Consider the following 20,180-nt stretch of genomic DNA (forward strand, 5'->3'; position numbering starts at 1 on the left):
GAAAATCGAGATGAACCAGCCTATTTAGAGAAAATCCCCTCAAATCAAGACTTTCCCACCAAAATCAGGATGGTGTATGTCTTTATATGGTCACGGTGACTTCTAACATCCTTTAGCTTTGAGTAGGTGCTGCAGTATGCAAAATATGTAAATACATGCATGTGTATTTATTTAGTATATATATATATCATTATCCAGGCAAAATGGGGGTACTTTGCTAGGTAATTATACTGTATATTAGTAATAATATGTTTCTCTATCTCTATTGTTATCTATATACTGTAGCTGGATTTGGATATTTCATTTCTTATTAGTTTTTTTGTATGTTAGTTAAAATACTATAATAATATACCTAGCTATTAAAGAGTTATTAATGATTGACACACTTTCTATTTATAAGTTATATAAGAGCTATGTATTTAGAGTGTTTATATGTTGTTCATGTGCTTAAAATGTAATTCCAAATATGGAAAGCTCTATGGATTATTTGATAACTGTCTTTTTATTCTTCGACAAAAATAATTGTGTCCACAAATGTCATTTATAACAATAGGCTTGCGCTCTGCTAATGGAGTTTGTACAATGCATTGTGACACAAAAGTATAAAAATAGTGGTCAGTAGTCACTTTTCTAGTTGCAAATATTATAAAGTTTGCCAGGAAGCTTATTGATAATGTTATAGAACATTTTGCTGTACATCCCACAATGTAGCCATGTCCATGTACTGTAGTCACTGTTTATTCTTCTATACTGTTGTTTGTAATCACATTTTTATTTTGTTTTCTTTTTTCTGCCAATTACATATTTCTTCTTTTCCTTAGGTGTTTATTCAGGGTAGGACCTGGTCTTTGAAAGGATTACTCGAGAGCATAATGTTTAACTTCAGCACAGACAAGGTTACTCCAGTCCTCTGTTTAGAGTTGCCTACTGCAGCTGAATACTTGATAAATATTACAGAGTCATCTACAGAACTTTCTGCAAATGTGAATTTAAACATGACAACATATGGTTAGTATGGATACCAAAAAACATGTGCACCAAGGGCTCTACACACCTGAATGTTAATATACAGTATGAACTGTTGATTCTTAATTCCACTGATATAAAATGTACTGCTAAACCTAAAGGACCAGTAAACAATGAGCCTGATGGAGAGTTGTAGGGGTTGCCATAATTGCTCCTACATTGCATCCACAGAAATACAAGCATATATTCCCCTGTATGCAGAGTTGTATGCATCTCTAAGGTGCACTTAACTCTTATCCATACATTTCATTTAATAGTTGTCATCATCATCATCATCATCATCATCATCATCATCATCATCATCATCAGGGGGCACTATCACTAGCCTAAACGGGTGCAAAAGATGACTGACAACAGAGGTACGACACAGGAGCACGCAATAGTGCATATACACTATGCGATGTGTACGATTTGTTGTTCCAATTTGGTTCAAAACGACAAATCCTCTCATTTATCGTCTAATGTGCACCCAGCCTAAAAATCCTGTGCATGATTATATAAAATATGAGCTGTTGGGGTGCCTGGAGTTAAATAAGCCAGCTATACAGTACACTAGATGAGGCAATTAAAAAACAAAACTTAATACATATACTATACTAGACTAGTTTTTCCCAAATCTGTTTTTCACACACCCCCAACAATGCTTTTTTTCCAGAATTTATTTAATAATTCACAGGTGAATTAAGACTACTTGACTGGGTCTATAAATAGTCTACCCATTTCCACAGGCAGATATCCAGAAAACATGATGAACTGGTGGGTGTGCACAAGGACTGGATTTAAGAAACACTGTACTAGAAGTACAGATGTGTCCTGCTACAGCTTTGCTCCATATGCCATGTAGTGCACCATGCTGGCAACACCCTGCCATGCCACTGCTTTGCTTTCTAAGTCGTATCGTGGCGCAGTAAGTTGCCACGTAATGTACTGGAAAAGCCGAACAGTGTAATACAACTTTCTGTCCACCAGGTGTCGCTTTTCCTATACTGCACTGCGCATGCATGAAATAAACAACAAAGCTTCTGTAGTGCCTCTTGCTGATTGGCTGATGGAACCTGTCATTCGTTGACTATACAGTAGTACTGTACTGCGTTTTGTTATGAATCCAGAGCTGCAGTTGACTGTTTAATAATGGATTAAATTAATTGGTGACATCATATATATTGTATATAATGTATATTATAGACATTGTATTGTACTCATTACGGGCTATCTGTACAGTATACTGCCGGCGCATGGCTTAAAGTCGCACGGGTAAATTCTCATAAATAGAACTCATTTCATGTTCCATACTCTTAAAGTACTCTGCTGAACTTTATGTATTGCTCTGCCCTTTATCTCTATGTTATACCACCCAGCTACATTAGGCTCTAAACCACTATTGACATTGTATCGTACACATTACTTGGTGTAAAGATACATGCTTAACATGACATACACAATAGGTGTAACAGTTGCTATGGCTGGTTTACATGGGTGAGTGGGTAAGGTGAGTGCTTTTCACAGCTGCCCCCTCGGGTTCGAGGCCTGGAAAGAACAATGCAATTTTGTAAATTAGTATTTTTTAGTTTTTTTTCTTTTTAAATCTACAATATAGGATTAAATAAAGGATTAAAGGCCTATTTCAGCAAGGATCGCAAATGCGATTTGCAATGGCGATTATGCATACAGTCTCTCTGCAATCATATGCTATCCTCTGTGATCGCTCTACCGTTGCAGCACAACATAAGGATGCCCACCTTACCTTACACACATCTGTAATACTTAGCAAGACTGTGAAGCCATCGTTAATATCAAGTACCATCACAGCCGCACACACACTTGCACAAGGTCAGACCTTACTCAGAAATTGCTAACATTCCAGTACGCAGTGAGAGCTCAGGCTGCATATGTCATTACAATGGATAACTTATGCACGCCCCTACAGCGGCACACTGGTACTGGAACGCCTCCATTTCCCCGACCACCACCCCAAAACGGTACTTCCTGTCAATCACGCTGCAATGGGTCTTCATAGCCACTGCAATTGCAGTCCTGATCCCAGTGGTTGGTTCACGCATGCAAACATTGTGATGCATATGCACGCGCAGTATGTAACAATCAGCTGATTGCGTGCATAATCGCAGTTGCAATCCTTGCTGAATCAGGCCCTAAATCATTTGGTGTGTGTCCTGTGTTTTACAAGAATACATATCTGCCTTGTTGTGAAGATGCAAGTGCAGTAGCTCTGAAAGACAGAGCAATTCAAATTCAATATTCTTAAGGTACTCTGCCATACTCAATACATTGCTCTGAACTTGCCACCACCTTTCAATTTTATGTTATGCCATCCGGCTGCGTTTTGCTCTAAACCACTATAGACATTGTATTGTATTCATTACAGGAAGTCCATACTGTAGCTGCATTTTGCTCTAAACCACTATAGACATTGTATTGTATTCATTACAGGAAGTCCATACTGTATGCTTTTGCTGGATGGTGTAAAGACGCCTGGCCTAAAGATGCACAGGCAATTTTTCATAAATAGAGATCATCTATCAAATCATTTAAACCTTTATGTAGTCCTATATTGAAGATTAAAAAAACAATTTGACATTGTCCCTTTCCGGGCCTTCAACTGAAAGCACCATCTATGGAAAGTGCTCCACTTACCCACACAAGCCAGCCATAGCAGTATTCACAGACAAAAGTATATATGTCTGCGCTTGTGTACACAAAAATAATCCAAATAAATGGTTGATCAAATTTATAACATTTTATTTATACATGTAAACTAGAACTGCAGTTCCTGAATAAAAATAAATATCTGCAAAATACAATAGGACATGAAATACATAAATACATTATGCATGAAATACATAAATAGTATAGTTATACTCATGTACATAAATGTCCATTTAAGAGCATTTAAAACAATGATAAATGGATTTAAACCCCCAATGGTAGAAGGGGAAAAGGATTGGGGAAAGAGGTCAGCGGAGTGTCTATGGATATGAAGTACTCACCGCTTCCCCATGGCTACCTGAAGGGGAATTCCAAATGAGTCCCGTGGAGCTCCTAATATGTAGATGGAGCGGCTTGAATGAAAAGTAGCAAATATGTTGTACTCCAGTACTTTGAATGAGACAAAAAGTAGCTATTCGCCATAGATCAATTCCTCAGTGGGACAGGGAACTCCGCCAATTGGATCCGCGGTGCCCGCTACAGTCAGGGGAAACGATGTGCTGCACTCCAATGTGTGTATATGTGCAGTGCCGCTCACCGTCAGCACAAACACCCTGAAAGTCCGTCTGCTCCGGCAGGCTCCTAATGCAGGAGATAGGATGTGCGGTGTAGTGGCTGATAGTGGCTACTGGAGGCTTGATGTAATGCTGATGTGGTCTCCAATTCTAACTAGGAACGGATGCAGTAGTAGATTACAATGGCTTGACGCGTTTCTCCCCTCTCATAGGGGTTTTATCAAAAGACTGGAGAAGCCATTATGTCCATGGGTGGCTATTTAAATGGGTGATAACCAATCACATCTATAATAAATCACCAGTGTTCATTTATGGACTGATTATATACCATTAACTCATTGTTGGAAAACACAGCATATCTCAGCATTGGATACTTAAAATTTTAAAAGTGTGTAATACAATTAGCTTTTGCTTTTGATTATTAATTAAAAATTATTAATTTTGCTGGGTTAATGCAAGAAAGAGCCAATTATAAATATATAAACTATACATATAATGTAACCTCTAAATTAAATAAATATAAAGAAAAAACACATAAATCAAATGAGTGATATAGATTGATGAATTAACAAAAAAAATCTGTTATACCCATAACAGATTATTATTCCATAGAATTATAATAGAACCATTCACTGGTTCTGATGTGTAGGAATATTGCAGAGAGGTTGCCCTACAGTATGCGAATAGTGAATGGTTCTATTATAATTCTATGGTATCATAATCTGTTGTAGGTATAAATATAGTATATTTATGTTTTTATTTATTTATTTATTTATTTTTTGTTAATTCATCCATCTATATCATTCATTTGATTTATATGTTTTTTCTTTATATTTATTTAATTTAGAGGTTACATTATATATATGTGCAGAGTGCAGACATATATACTTTTGTCTATTTCTACTTTGATGAGAGGATACGTGGCAGTCTCCTCTATGTCAGCTGCTGTGTAATCACTGAGATCCCTAATGGAAAAGTGCTCCACTGATTTGTAATTTATAGCAGTATTCACACCTGTTGTGTATGTCATGTTAAGCGTGCATCCTAATGTGTACAATACAATGTCTAAGGACCACGAGCATGGCACAAATTGCAGTGTGTAACACTGTTAATACTCCAGAAAAACAAAAGAAAAGATAGGATCTTCACAGTGCACAGATGGAATCTAGATTCCTAGGTTACTGGTATTGCTCTGAATCGATATTAAAACATAGCTTTTATTAGATTATATTTAAAATAATAGTGGTTGGGTCTAAAGTTTAGGGCGAAATATTATTTAAAATAAAGAGATATAGTATGTGAGTATATATAGAAAGATTAGAAAGGTGATTAAAATTCTTCCTGACACCGGACTGTTACACGTTGTTGAGTATTATTTATCCCCGGTCCTGAAGTGGGGTGACTGAGTAATAAATAATGTCACATATTCTTTGTATATTCAGAAAATAACATGTACATAAAAATAATGCCAAATAATGGGGGGGAAATAGAGAAAATTAGAGGTCTATATTTATTATAGAGTATTATCAGTGTAAATCGATGTCTTTCCCTTTACACAATATTGAAATGTTATACTGAGTAATATTTCAGAAAGCGTTGCTTTAATACAGTAATTATGTAAATTTAATTACTGAGTATTAATAGTTTTTCTTTATCTGTATTTTCAGACTGCTCGTATCTAGAGCTAGATAGCAAAATGAATTATCACATATATTTTGTGTCTTGGGTATATGACATTCATAGATCTCCTAATAAGTGATAAAATGTGGCTGGCTGCTAATTCCAAAGTTATTCCATATCAATTATCATAGGACTTTGTATATCTTGTTCTATTACATTATATTAGCAAATGGATCAAGTTCAATATACTCATGTCTCTCAATCCTCACTCTTCAAGTCAGTGGTGACACATAAATAATGTCAGTTATATTGCCAGTGACATTTCACTTTTAAGCTCTTTATTTCCCCCTACAATGTAATATGTATTTCTGAGTATAACAATGTTATGCCAGTCAGGCTGAGCTGATATTGTTACATACACTTAAAGTACCGCTGTGTTGTAACAGACTATTCAAGTGGATACAATGTGCCCGTATCTCACATACAGCTCTCCCACGGCTAGCGGAACTATTAAGCAGTCTGTCCGCTTACAGCATTATATCATATGTAACATACAGCGTCCCCTACAAGCCCAGTATAGTTGTAAAGTGGTTATTATATATAACGTGTGTAGCATATGGTTCTGCTACAGTCCGGCGTCAGCGTGTTTGCCAACGCGCGTTTCGCCGATAGCTGCTTTTCCAAGGCAGTGCCCACTGTTAATACTCTAATACTGTAGGCAGCTCCCCTGCCCAACCCCCTGTGAGATTTGTGATGAATGACTCATGCTGGCTTAGGTTTGAGGGGAAGAAACCCAGACAGCACAACAAGCCTGCATGCATCTTTACTCCAAGAATTGTGTACAATACAATATATTGTCTATAGCAGTTTAGAGTCTGATGCATGCACTTGGTGCCATAACATAGAGATGAAGGGATGAGGAAAGTGCAAAGCAATACGTAAAGTTGAGCTGAATCCTTTAAAAATATTGAACCTGAAATTATGTCTCTTTATGAAAAACTACCCGTGCGTCTTTAGGTCAGGCGACTTTACACCATTTAGCGACAGTATACAACACGGATGGCCGGTAATGAGTACAATACAATGCGTATAGTGGTAAAATGCAGCTTGATGGCATAACATACTGTAGAAATGAAAGATGGTGGCAAGTTTGGAGCAAAGAATATTGAACTTAAATTAATTCTGCCCATGCATCTTTACACCAATGCTCACACCAAATTATTTAATCCTTTATTTAAACCTGTATAGTAGATAAAAATAAATAAATAAATAAATAAAAAAAACACTTATTTACAAAATGATATTGTTCCTCTCCTGGCCTCGACCCCAAGGCACTGGCTATGGAAAGCGCTCACCTTTCCAGTGTGGGCACATTATTCACTGCACAGGATGATGAACGATTGCATGATTACAATGTTGTAATCATACAGTCGTTCCACTCTCGTATAATGGTTGGGTACGCATCTTTAGTGTGACTCTGTGCAGAAATATTAGGATCTACTATGGGAAACAAACATAAATATTTTGTTCTATAGACTTCCCTATATATTGAGGTAGAAAATGTGCTATTAATTGGAAGCTGTATAGTTTTTACACACATAATTTTATTTTAATATACTTTAATACCCACTATCCCACACAAGCCAGCCATAGTAGCTGATACACCTGTTGTATATGTCATGTGAAGCATGTGCAGCTTAGAGTCTAATGCATCTGGATGGCATAATATAGAGGAATGTGGAAAAGTGCTAATCAATGTATAAAGTTGATCAAATGATCTAAGGAAAACTGCATGTGCGTCTTTGGGCCAGGCAAGGTGTCACTACAACATGAAGCGACAGTACACACCACAAATGGCATGTAATGAGGACAATATAATGTCTATAGTGGTTTAAGTCTTGACACAAAGTGATCCTGGAGGAGAGACTGTTTGAATGTCATTGGCCGGCCTCTCATGGATCAACGTCCACTGCTACAGTATTGTTTTCAGTACAGTAGTTTTCATCCGTGGAGCATTCACCACTCAGTGGCTAAACTGTGTACTGTGTGGTGTGTAGCCTTTCGCAGCATACAGTACGCCACGCCATAACGCATATTAACATGTTGCAGCAGGGAAGCCAGAATGCCGCGTTATGAGCAAAGATGTAACAGAACACATCTGTAATACAAAACTAATGATACATACGGTATGAAATATAGGGCATTACGTTTTTTTTTTTTATCTCAATCTACAGCTGTACTCTTTGTGAAGTGTTTGCATGTAAGGTAAAACTGGTTCTTTGATACTATTAAACTTACTTTGTATGGTGCACACTTGACAGTTTTTTTCCTAATAGTTCAGAGGATAATTATGCTTAGAATATAATGTATTATTTATATATAATACTAAAGCTGCATACACACACAACGATTTAGTTAATGAACGATTTTTGTAAACGATTTTTTCCCTTGAAAAAATTAACTAAAATCGTTTACTAAAGTTGTTCATTTACTAAATGTAATGAACGATTTTTTAGAACTACAAACGATTTTTGCATATTAACTTACTGAAAATCGTTCAGTTGACAAGTGTGACTGAACTACAAATTACAAACTACAAACGTGAACGCACATGAATGATAATCGTTCATCGTTTGACTCAGAAAGTGAACGATTTTTTCAAACGAACGATATAGTTTAACGATAATCGTTAAAAAAATCGTTGTGTGTGTATGCACCTTGAGGCAGTCAGAGCAGCCTGCACCTGTAAGGTAATGAACACAGCACAAAATAAAAGTCTACAATATAATTATATTTTTTTGTTTTCTAGAATGGGACACATCCAGAAAGCAGCAAGCATTCAATAGCACTTGTCTGTGGTGGAATAAAAGTTTAGATGGTTTAAGAGAGATATACAAAGTAAGTGATTATCAATGTATTCTGTGGCTTTATGTATGGGGTTGATATACTGTATGTAACTTGATAGAGGCATGCAGACCTCTCATGAAAAGTCAGTTTTTGTTAAAACTTATTTTAATTCATTCATTCAGTCAGTCAGTCATTCATTCATTCATTCATTCATTCATTCATTCATTCATTCATTCATTCATTCATTCATTCATTTATTCACTCACTCATTATTGCTGTGGGAAGCAGCCACAACTATATTTTTCTTTTTATGCATGTATTATTGATTGCATTGTGCAGCAAGCACTGTCTAAAGGTGCGTATCGACTAGACGAGAAAAATTATTGATTGATCGATTATGACTTCATTATCGCTCAATCGCTTATTAATCTTGCAGTTATCATGCAGAAATATGTTGGCAATGACCAGTGATGCGCACTCCTGTTGGTCATTGTCAGCATTTCTCATCGCCTGAACATGCAGGCCAATCTGACGATAACGACAGGTTGTGCATGTTCGGGGATGAGGGAGGGTGCCTGCACTGAACATCATATCGTCCAGTGTGGGCACATTATTCACTGCACAGGATGATGAACGATTGCTCGATTACAATGTTGTAATCATACAGTTGTTCCACTCTCGTGTAATGGATACGCACTTTTAGTGTGATTCTGGGGGATCATTCAGACCTGCTCGCGAGCGCAGGACGCTCGCAAGCGGGCCGGTGTTGCCCCACTGTGCATGCGCATGACGGAGGGAGCTCCGTCGTGCGCATGCGCAAGACCCGGATAGCGACGGGCTCTCCGTCGCTCCGGGTCTCGCACCAAAGGGGCATGCTGTCGATGTTGATTGATAGCACGCCCCCTTTGGTGGGCGTGCCGGGGGCGTGGCTGACAGACGGAGGCGTTCCCATGGGAACGCCTACCGTCTGGGTCCGGCCCCACTGACATCACGAGTGATTTTGTCTCTGATAGAGGAAAAAATCACTCCAGGGCTTGCGGCAGCGAGACCCTACCGCAGGGTCTCCGTCACAAGCCCGATGGTCGCGATGGTCTTGACCATCGCGACCATCATCATGGACGCTTGCATAAGCTGTGGGTGGTCACCCACAGCTATGCGAGCATCCAGGAGGACGCTCCAATTTCATGGAGGAGGGCCCTGATTCAGAGCGAGCGCTCTTGTCAGAGCATTCGGCTCTGAATCAGGCCCTCTATGCATAAATATTAGGATCTACAATGGGAAGTAAACATAAATATTTTGTTCTATAGACTTCCCTGTATATTGAGGTAGAAAATGTGCTATAAATTGGAAGCCGTACAGTTTTTACACACATAATTTTATTTTAATATGTTTTAATACATGAAATTACAACACATTTATGTAATCTGAGAGTTATTTTATAGGCCAAATGTAGTTGATGCTGACAATAAATTGGTATCATTGATTTGTATTGAGTGAGGCCATTACAAGCCTATTGTATTGTTCTTTGTGGCACCAGTCATTCTCTTAGTAGACGAGACAATCAATATATATTAAAGGGGGCATATTTAAAAGTCAGTGCAGACTATGTCGAAAGGACTGATGTTCTCAATGTGTACAAATTGCTGGTATCAGATTATTATTATGTTTTCTGTTGACAATAATGACTGATCTGCAGCTCACTGGGAATATATACATTCTGTGTTATCATTTTATCTTTCTATCAACAGTTATATGTTCAAGGAGGAAAATGGTCTCCAGAGGAATTATTTCAGGATCTACAGTCTAATATAGCCCAAAATATCAGAGCAGTATGCTTAGACATGTCTATGGATACTCAGCAACGTACAAATGTGACTGGAGCCATGTCTAATCTTGCCAGTGAGTCAACTAGTGTAGCACATACTCTTATGCTGGGTACACACTACACTATATGTACCCAGCACAACATCATAGGTGACGGACCCGACATGCAGCAACACACTTGCTGGGTGATATACCTCCTTTCTACTATGGAAACAATTAATACAGTAGTTAGACTGTCCAAAGGGGGATAGTCCCTTTCAGATCTAGTAAAGTAATTCCTACTTATATAGATGAAACCCCTGACATATGTGAATCTAGCAATATATGTTTACAAAGTCAAAATTAAAATCTTTTGCTTACTGTACTTCTAGCCACAACCATGTAATAAATACAGTATGTGTGATCTGCACTATATAACACTGGCATGTAAGCCATCAAGGGGATGATGCAGAAAAGTCATCTTAGGAAAAGTTATGTCTGATGATGTATGCTGATTATTTTTTCTTTGAAACACTACAACTATAAAGATGACAAAAAAGATGAAGCTGTTTCAAAATAGTTGTATTTTATCTTACGATTGTAGCTTACATTTTACAGGAGGAGAACCCATTCAAAATGTGACCTTGTTCAATGAAACTTGTTTGATCTGGAGAAGACAGTCTAGTTTAAAAGAGCTTTATGTGGTAAGTTAATGGGTATTGATTTCTGTTCTAGTCTCCATTTGTTGACTTTGTATAGTTTGATACTATTCTATGATCAGTTTTATAGTCAACTACTAGAGATTCTAGTTAAGTAACATTAGTATTCTGCCAACAGAGTAGAAACCCTTCTAACATTATTTAAAATGGCACATGGAAGTAAAGGACAAGAGCTTCTGATTCAGCCCTGTGTTTTCCTGAGACAAAAATACAGTATCCCCTTTTAAGTGAGTTATGTGACCTACGGCTGTATTTATCAATCTTTTTTTTTTAACTAAAATAATGTGAAAAAGGGTGTTTTCACACCCGTTTCACATTATTTTAGTTTCCCTGAAATGTATTAAAGGGCAATTGTAGTAGTTTTTGTGAAAAACTGCTCCAAGCCTTTAATTCCTATTTCTTTAGAAAGCAGATCACATTTCCTATACTTGTAATGGGAAATGCAAACTGCCTGATATTTACTAAGGGGGAATTGTGAAAATATACCGGGAGGGAGATATAACATCGCCATTAGGATATGGCGTGAAGCAGGGTTCCGCGGCTCCTGCTCCGCTCTGACAGGCAGAGCAGAGCTGGGAGCTGGCCCTGTGTGACCAGCTTTGTGGTCTAAATAGACCACAAGCTGATCTCACTGATATAAAAAAAATAGTTAAAAAAAACAACACAGACACTTACAGTACCCTGCAGGGTAGTGGATATATCCCCTTCAGTAGATGTACTTGGATGTCGTCAGTTACTGTCCAACAAATTATTTACTATCCATGTAAACATAAATGCAAATATAAACCTGTGGTGAGCGAAGCGAGCCCACAAGGGGACACATTTCTTCTTCTGGTGGCCTTTATGGGTATGGAACTGCACTTCTGCCCTCACTTCATATCACTTCCAGGTACATCTACTGAAGGGGATTTATACACTACCTTATGTGCAGCCGGGGGTCACTTGATCAGTGAACTCTCTCCTCTGGGCAACTGGTTGGCAGGCTCCTGTGCCGTGAGACCAGTCAGCTGTGCTGTAAACCAACATCTCAGTTTACAGCACAGCAGACCGGAGCTACAGACCAGAGAAGAGAGCTCACTGACCTGCATGGGGCAGCCGTGGGGAGTTATCGGGGGGGAGGGGGTGGCGGAGGTAGGGCACTGTCGCTGTATGTTTTGCAAAAAAATACAATGAACAGTGTGCAGTGGGGATTCACAGGGACGGAGCATTTTTTTGCAAGCTCTGTCCCTGCTTCGGAATGTTGATACACTCTCGTGATAATTCCCAATGCGAATATAGGTGAAATTATTGCACTACAATCCGCATTTGAAATGCGGATTGTCGTAAATAGGAGCCCAAGAAGTGCTCCAGGTCAGATATAAAAAAAAGCACAAATAAATTAATGAATAATAGTCTCTACCAACTGAATTCATACAAAATGCTGCAAACGCTGCACCTTCAGTGTGGTTGTAGAGTGTGGGATATGCTGTGTGTAAATCCCCTGATAAGCCACTAGTAAAAATGTCAGAACAATAGAATAAACAAGCCAATTTATAGTACAGAGGTACAGTATAATTAGAAACAAAGCCCTAGGATTTCTCCAGCTTTTTGTAGGAGAGTAACAATCACTAACACAGAGAGATAAAAAATAAATTATGGTAAATAATAGCAGTCTAACTAGACTGATCTATGGAGGTGGAATCCAGTTACATGTTGGTAATGGAATCACTGAATGAATGTCCTGTCCGAGCTGCAACAATTAAATAATAATTATGTTGATCTGAATCCATTAGTGGTAAAACTAAAATGAATTTGAAATAAAGCATTAGTGGCCCTTCATGGACCGCTGCAAATCAGTTAAGTTGGGCAATGGGTATGATGACCACTCTCCGGGTACTGGACATAACAGTTTAGTATTGAGTACTAGTTGGAGATAGTTTAAATGGTCAGTGGAGACAGTTCACAAGATACGTGTGGTAGGTTAGTTTCCAACATGTTTCAAGTAAATCGCAGAGGCTGCCTTCTTCAGAATAAGTGAGGAATGGGCAATTCCAAGCAACCATCCTCTCTATTGGTACCTGTACATGAAGATTAGACCAAGGTGAAACCAATGGATACAGCAAGTACTGCTGATGTTTGTCATAAGGTGACATGTCATGAATTCCTACACGTTCATAGTTTTTATTCCATCGTTTATATATGCTGATATCCACACCACCATGTGTACCCACACTGAAGGTGCAGCACTTGCAGCAATTCTTTACTCTCTGTTATTATTCCCATAGAGGTGCCAAGACACCCCTCTGCTCTGTCAGGGTTTTATTTGAAGTGCAGATCAATCTTCCCCATTTTTTGGAAACTAATTGATTTTACCCTAACACTTACTGTACATTAACATTAGCCCAAGTCATGTATTTGAAACTACCACACGTTTTGACACTTACAGTAATTCTAATATTGGTACAAAGCTGAAACTGATTTCCTAGTCATAACCATAGCTTACACTCTAAAAAATTCCTTATGTTTTTTTAAATATAAAAAAATGTCATAAAAACATAAAATGTACCAGTGGAAACATTATGTTAAAAATACTTGTTTGCAAAACTCACTACAATACTCATTTGTGGCAAACTGGGGGTGCACCAATCTGAACATTGTTTTATGACCACTATTACTGTATATTAAAGGTTCTTATAACTATTCAAATTAATTTTGACAACATTTCTTAGGAAGACACAGATCACAAAAACATTTATTTACTTGTTTTGTACAAAGAACATATGCTACATTTTATGAACTTTAATTTAAGTATTTGGCCTAGGAGCAGAGGCTAAGTAGGGTTTCCAAACAGCCTAGGCTAATGCACTCATAGTGCTTCCCCAACCACCAACATTTACATTTATATATTATTCAGCAGCCTGTAACCTGATAGCAGCAATCAGTGCAAATCACTCTCTAAAGATGTGGTGGGAGCATGTGATCTCCATATAATTCATTGAGTACGCCAGTAACCACCATACAATACAGAGAGAATTGAATTGCCTGCAATACAAGACAGAAAACATCCTAGTGATCCCTATATAATACAAGATATACCAGCTTTCTAGTGACCGCCATGCAATACAGTGAGCATCCAAATAACTGTTATAAAATACAGAGAGCATCCTAATAGCTGTTGTACAACACAGAGAGCAGTGATTGCCATATAATATTTAATTTGATCTTCCCCTCTGTGTTGCTGTCACACTGCAGGCCACTGTGGAGAAAGTGGGTCCTGCCAAGATGTGACAGGAAGCACTATCCATGGACTGCCCGGCTCCATGCCTTACATTCCCCACTTAAAAGTACATGTCTCTTTTTTAACAAAAGGTGAACCAAAAGAGACCACCCATGTTGTTGCCCCCTAAGTCCCGCCTCCCTAGGCTACAGCCTTATTAGACTATTGGTTGATCAGATGCTGCAAAGGAACCAGTTCTGTGGGTGCATGTGCATTTGTGCTGCAGCTGCCACTAGCAACGTCTTGCATCAATATTGTGTCTACCAATAAATTTGTTCATTTTTACAATTTTGTCGCGATGTAAAATATATTGTTATAAAAATATATATTTATGAAGACAGTTTATAAATTTTCCAGCTTGCTGAATAACTATCCCAAGTGGTATTTCTGTAGGCACAGTATTTCTACCTCAATGGACTGTCTGTCACCTGTCACATTTCTGCAAAATTATATTTTCATTAATTAGCTGATGTAGATGTCAAACAGCATACAACAGTGTGGAGTCTGTGACAGGCACGTGAGGGAATACTGCAAGAAATATCAGTAAGCAAGACCTGATGATAGATGGTGGAAATGTCTTGTAGAAATATAGTGGACTTGCATACATAGAGAATTCAAGTCAGTAAGACAGTAAGAGAAAAGCATCAGCTTGACACTGCATTATTGTATCATTGTCACTATATATGCCAAAACATACTGTAGATCCCAAAATAAATATATCATCTCCATGATAGATAGCTTGAAACAAAATTTAATGGCTAAGAAAATTTTGCATATTAAATCCAACACAAAGTTGTTTCTCCCTATTGATTATTTCCTATGTGATTGAATTACCTGATATCACTAGAACTATCATATGCATGATCTCAAAAATTGGTGTCTGTGATTACACTCTTGTAAAAGGCTATTGATCTTGTGGACATTGATAAAAGCATTTTAAGCTATAATTGAGTAGATCCTATCACAGTACAGATTACTGAGAATGATGAGCTGTCACTGTATTATATTACATATGGCCTTAGGCTCCTCATTGTAGTCTCCTTGTTATCTTACTGCTATTTGCAATTATGTCTTAATTGACTAATTGATTTTCCAAAAATGCTTTATAAATTAAATTTTTTTAAATTCCAAAAACACAATGAAAATTTTTTTGTAAATTTTTGTAAATACCCTGTCTCGTATATTTCAGATCACTATGTAACCTTATCCCCCAACCTCCCCTACACCCCGCCACAGTGGCCATAAATCCCTATATAAGCTTTATACCCCTACCCCAATGGCCGTAGATTGCCTTAGCTTTATGGAGCATGACATCGCGCCGATAACTTTTTTCAGGTACTCCCTGCCTCAGTGAAGCTAACAATGTAGCCACACACACACCTAGTGCTGTGAGGCAGCAATACTAACCACTTTGCCATAGCATGCACAATAAGCCCGCTGTACTTTGCTCAAATATAAAGAAATTCCCAGGAACATGGTTTTGTTTTTGCTAAGCAAGCTACTCAATGTGCACCATATGGCAGGCATATTAGTGATACATGCAGTATTATGTCATTCCAAAACACTGAATTATTATGACCCATATGATTATACATTCATTTATATATCATGCAGGTTAGGGCAGATACTAACAAACACACCAAACATAATAAGAGGGAAATAGTACTGTATACTTACACCAAATTAAGAACCTCTGGCCATCAATTTACTATTCAGTGGTTTGAAGGGTGATTGTCAAACTGCCATTGCTGTGCCCATACTTACATATTTTCCCGGACCATCTGGGAGACTACCCAAATTTTTGCGTACTCCCCCGGGCTCCCGAAAAGTGGGTGGTCCTCCCACATTCCTATCTTCTGCCTAGTGAAGTGAGCAAGGTGTGGGGAATAATGTCGGTAATAGTGGTCCGTTGGGAGGGGGGGCGAGACCAATAAGATGTAATTCTATGATAATTGCGTCAATTGTTTTGACCCACCTACTTTGCGTAGATGCATGATTCACTGCATTGTACAATGAGGGACATGGCCTCATGGTGCAAATTGTCCAGCCCTGTCTTTATCAACTGCCACCTGTTGGTAAGTATGTGTTTGTTACATTTATATAATGTCCAAACTGCCACAAAGCTATCTTTTAATCAGCACATGAGGAGGCGCAATACTTTTATAATGAGTGTAATCAATACTTGATAAAAAGATCAGATACAATTATAATTATCTTCTGAAGATATCATTATTTAATGAGTACTACATGCCATGTTACCCCAGTGCCCCACCGGTTCTGTAATACAGGACCAGCATACTGTTAGCCACTGAATGGTGGCAGAATGAGATGTAAAAGCAATGACAAATCACAAACCACAATCTCAATGTAAACAAGGCAGAAGAAGAGAATAACCAGCAATTGTTGGCCACAAAACAAACTATATCATTAAAGAACAATTGAGGAGTGAACTGTTTCTACAGTATGTATTTATTAGCAGAGAACAATTAGCGGAATTGTGTAGCAGGATAACACTGGATGGAATTGTGCGATCTTACCCCTTGACCAGAGGGGGTCATTCAGACCCGCTCGCGAGCGCAGGATGCTCGCAAGCGGGTCGATGTTACCCCAATGCGCATGTGCACGACGGAGGGAGCTCCGTCGTGCGCATGCGCGAGACCCGGACAGTGACAGCCAAGCTGTCGCTCCGGGTCTCGCACCAAAGGGGGCGTGCTGTCGATGGTGACTGACAGCACGCCCCCTTTGGTGGGCGTGCTGGGGGCGTGGCTGCCAGACGGAGGCGTTCCCATGGGAACGCCTACCGTCTGGGTCCGGCCCCACTGACATCACTAATGATAGAGCCAAAATCACTCCAGGGCTTGCGGTCACCGAGACCCTACCGCAGGGTCTCGTCGCAAGCCCGATGGTCGCGATGGTCTTGACCATCGCAACCATCTTTTTGGCCGCTCGCATATGCTGTGGGTGGTCACCCACAGCTATGCGAGCGGCCAGGAGGCCGCTCCATTTTTAGGTAGGAGGGCACTGATTCAGAGCGAGCGCTCTGGTCAGAGCGTCCGGCTCTGAATCAGGCCCAGAGTGTATAAGGTGCTAAAGGTGTTGTTTTGTGCTGGTGGCAGTTAGTCCACACATGATACAGCTTAACTAGGTCTTAGTTTTATTGAACCAGGTAGAGAACATTAAGTAGCATATGACACAGGGATTTGACAGGTGTGTTAACAATAGTACTGATGCAGCCGGGCGCCTTAGGGTATTGCTGGGTGTTGTAGTGCGCCGGAGATCTGGGAGGTATGCACCTCAGTATAAGGTAGCTCTATGGGGTATATTTACAAAAGGTCAATTTTAATTGATGTGTTTTGGGGCTAAATCACACATTTACTAATACTTAAAAAAAATTGTTAGTAAATTTATGATTTAGCCTCAGAAACACAACATCAATGTTTATCGATTTTAAATTGATCAATATTGACCTTTAGTAAATATACCCCTATGTCCCTTGAATATAGCGGTGGTGATACAGTGTATTGCAGCTTGCAGGCTTCTAGTAGGCACTGCAGGGCAGCTGTCATAGGAGAGTCTCAGTGGTATGTCCATAACAGTGTACTCTAGGTAGCAAAGATGTGCAAATAAGGCGTGCATGCTCTTGCACAGTATCTCATGTTTAGGTCAGGCCTCCTGCTGAACTTATTTGTTAGGCATTATGGATGGAGGCAGCACAAGAGCGCTCCTCATTCCTTATTAACCAGTGTTTCTTGCAGATATGGCTGACATCAGCCAGTAGTTCTAGAGAAAATGTGTTATCAAGTGTTCCCTTCTCTAGCTTACTCTTGAATTATAAATATAAAATATATACATTTTGTGTTTTAAAGCAGTGCTGAAGTCAGTACACCTTTTATTCTGTTTTTCAGTTTTTCGTCCATGGGTATAGACGTCATCAAAAAGAATTCATGCACCAACTGATGCTTAATATAACCACAGATGAGGAACATCCTATTGTATGCTTAGAACTGCAAAAAGGATCTAACTATACTGTGCATTTTGTATCAACATTTTACCCACAATTCCCTGCCCAAATCAATATCGTTACCCCGATATCAGGTATGCCTTTACACTTTTCATTGTAGTTGGGAAAGCTATTACAGAAATTTCTATAATTTTGTCAGTTTTCTTTTGTGGTTTTAGATTTAGGTTAAGATCACCATTAGAGTTTTCAACCTTGCACACATTTTGAAATCCTGGGATTTCTGAATTACCGGGATCTACTCAGGGGATTGTAATTAAAGGGATAAGTAATAAAAATGCAATATTTTTTAAATACATTGTTATTTGTTCACAACAATGATCATTTTTAATCTAGTAAAACACATTTTTGCATGACAAAATAATGAAAATAACAATTAACTATTAACAAATTAATGTAAACATATTGGTTTATAGCATGTTTTATCTAATAGTGGTATGAGCGGTTAGCCATTCTCCTTTGCAGCAATCATGGTGATGACAGGTGATGTACAGTAAAGCAAGTTGCCATGTAAACCTGTTTCACTTCCACTGTAAAACAGGCAGCTAGTATTATAGAGGAAGTGGTAGAAATGTTCCAAGACAATTTGCCTCACACAACCTCCTGTCATTGTGTCAGGCCCTTGGTTGCAATATCATCCAAGTGTATGACGCGCTAATGAGTTGACTCGGCTCATATAGAGACAATCACTGTTTGACTGACTTGGACCTATGGTGAGATGTAATACCCAGGGTTTAATGCTTGTAATCCAAGGTATTTAGGGACCCAAAATATTGACCCTAGTGTTGGAATCACTGATGGCCACATGTGTATTGGTCCTTTTCTACATGAGTTGGCAGGATCATTTGTGTAACTGGGTAAATCAGATGAAATCTGACTTGTTGATGCAAGGACTGAGCGACTTGGTTATTGACTTAACTGCAGTCTATTACAGACTGTCGGTGACCATCAGAGGCATAACTAGGTATTTGAAGGCCCCATAGCAAAAGTTTGTAAGGCCCCTATGTACCAGCCAAAGGTGAAACATATCAGTGACGTGCAGTGAGGCAAATGCCGGGGAGGCATTGGCTAGTATTAGAGCCAGATTTACAGATACATATATGAACCCGAGGGTTCATGTGGGCATTATACAAAGGTGCAGCAGTATATAGTGCTGGAAATTTGGTGTGTTTTGATCAGGGAAGAAAAGGCAGACAGGGGAGGCAGTGCTTCACCTCTCATACACTTTTTACTCCAGAGTTTTGACTATAAAAATTATTAGAATAATACAAAGAAGATATTTATAATTTTTTTTCTTTTTTGTTATAATTTTTATAGTCAAAACTCTGGAGTATACTGAAGTTTGGCAGGAAAGGCTCTGCCTCACCTGCCTCACACATCATTGATGTATATAAGTAACAAATTTGACAAGGAAGATGGGCCTCCCTCAGTTCTGGGCCCCATAGCAGCTACATCCCTTGCCCATGGTGACCATGTTCTAATTGCAGTTTACCCCAGTTTGATAGCTGACAATTACTCAGTGTCAACTGTGATAACAGCACATGTGGTCTAAGTTACAGAGTAAAGGAAAATAGTTTTCAGTTTCTAAAAAAATAATTAAACTGTTCAAAGGTATGTACCAAATCTATAACTGTATTATTTCTCTAAATTCA

General features: G+C 38.7%; 1 protein-coding gene across 1 annotated transcript in view; it reads left to right on the forward strand.

Moving 5' to 3' along the window:
- Positions 1-20,180, forward strand: part of SUSD1 (sushi domain containing 1) — a 281,173-nt gene that overhangs the window by 173,385 nt on the left and 87,608 nt on the right. Inside the window, exons 16-20 of the mRNA XM_088460052.1 lie at positions 822-1,008; positions 8,695-8,783; positions 10,481-10,631; positions 11,154-11,239; positions 18,416-18,605. Coding sequence (XP_088316178.1) covers positions 822-1,008; positions 8,695-8,783; positions 10,481-10,631; positions 11,154-11,239; positions 18,416-18,605 — 703 coding nt within the window. The remainder of the gene's footprint in view (positions 1-821; positions 1,009-8,694; positions 8,784-10,480; positions 10,632-11,153; positions 11,240-18,415; positions 18,606-20,180) is intronic.

The sequence above is a fragment of the Taudactylus pleione genome, unplaced genomic scaffold, assembly GCF_031769625.1.
Source record: "Taudactylus pleione unplaced genomic scaffold, aTauple2 ptg000967l, whole genome shotgun sequence".
Taxonomy (NCBI): Eukaryota; Metazoa; Chordata; class Amphibia; order Anura; family Myobatrachidae; genus Taudactylus; species Taudactylus pleione.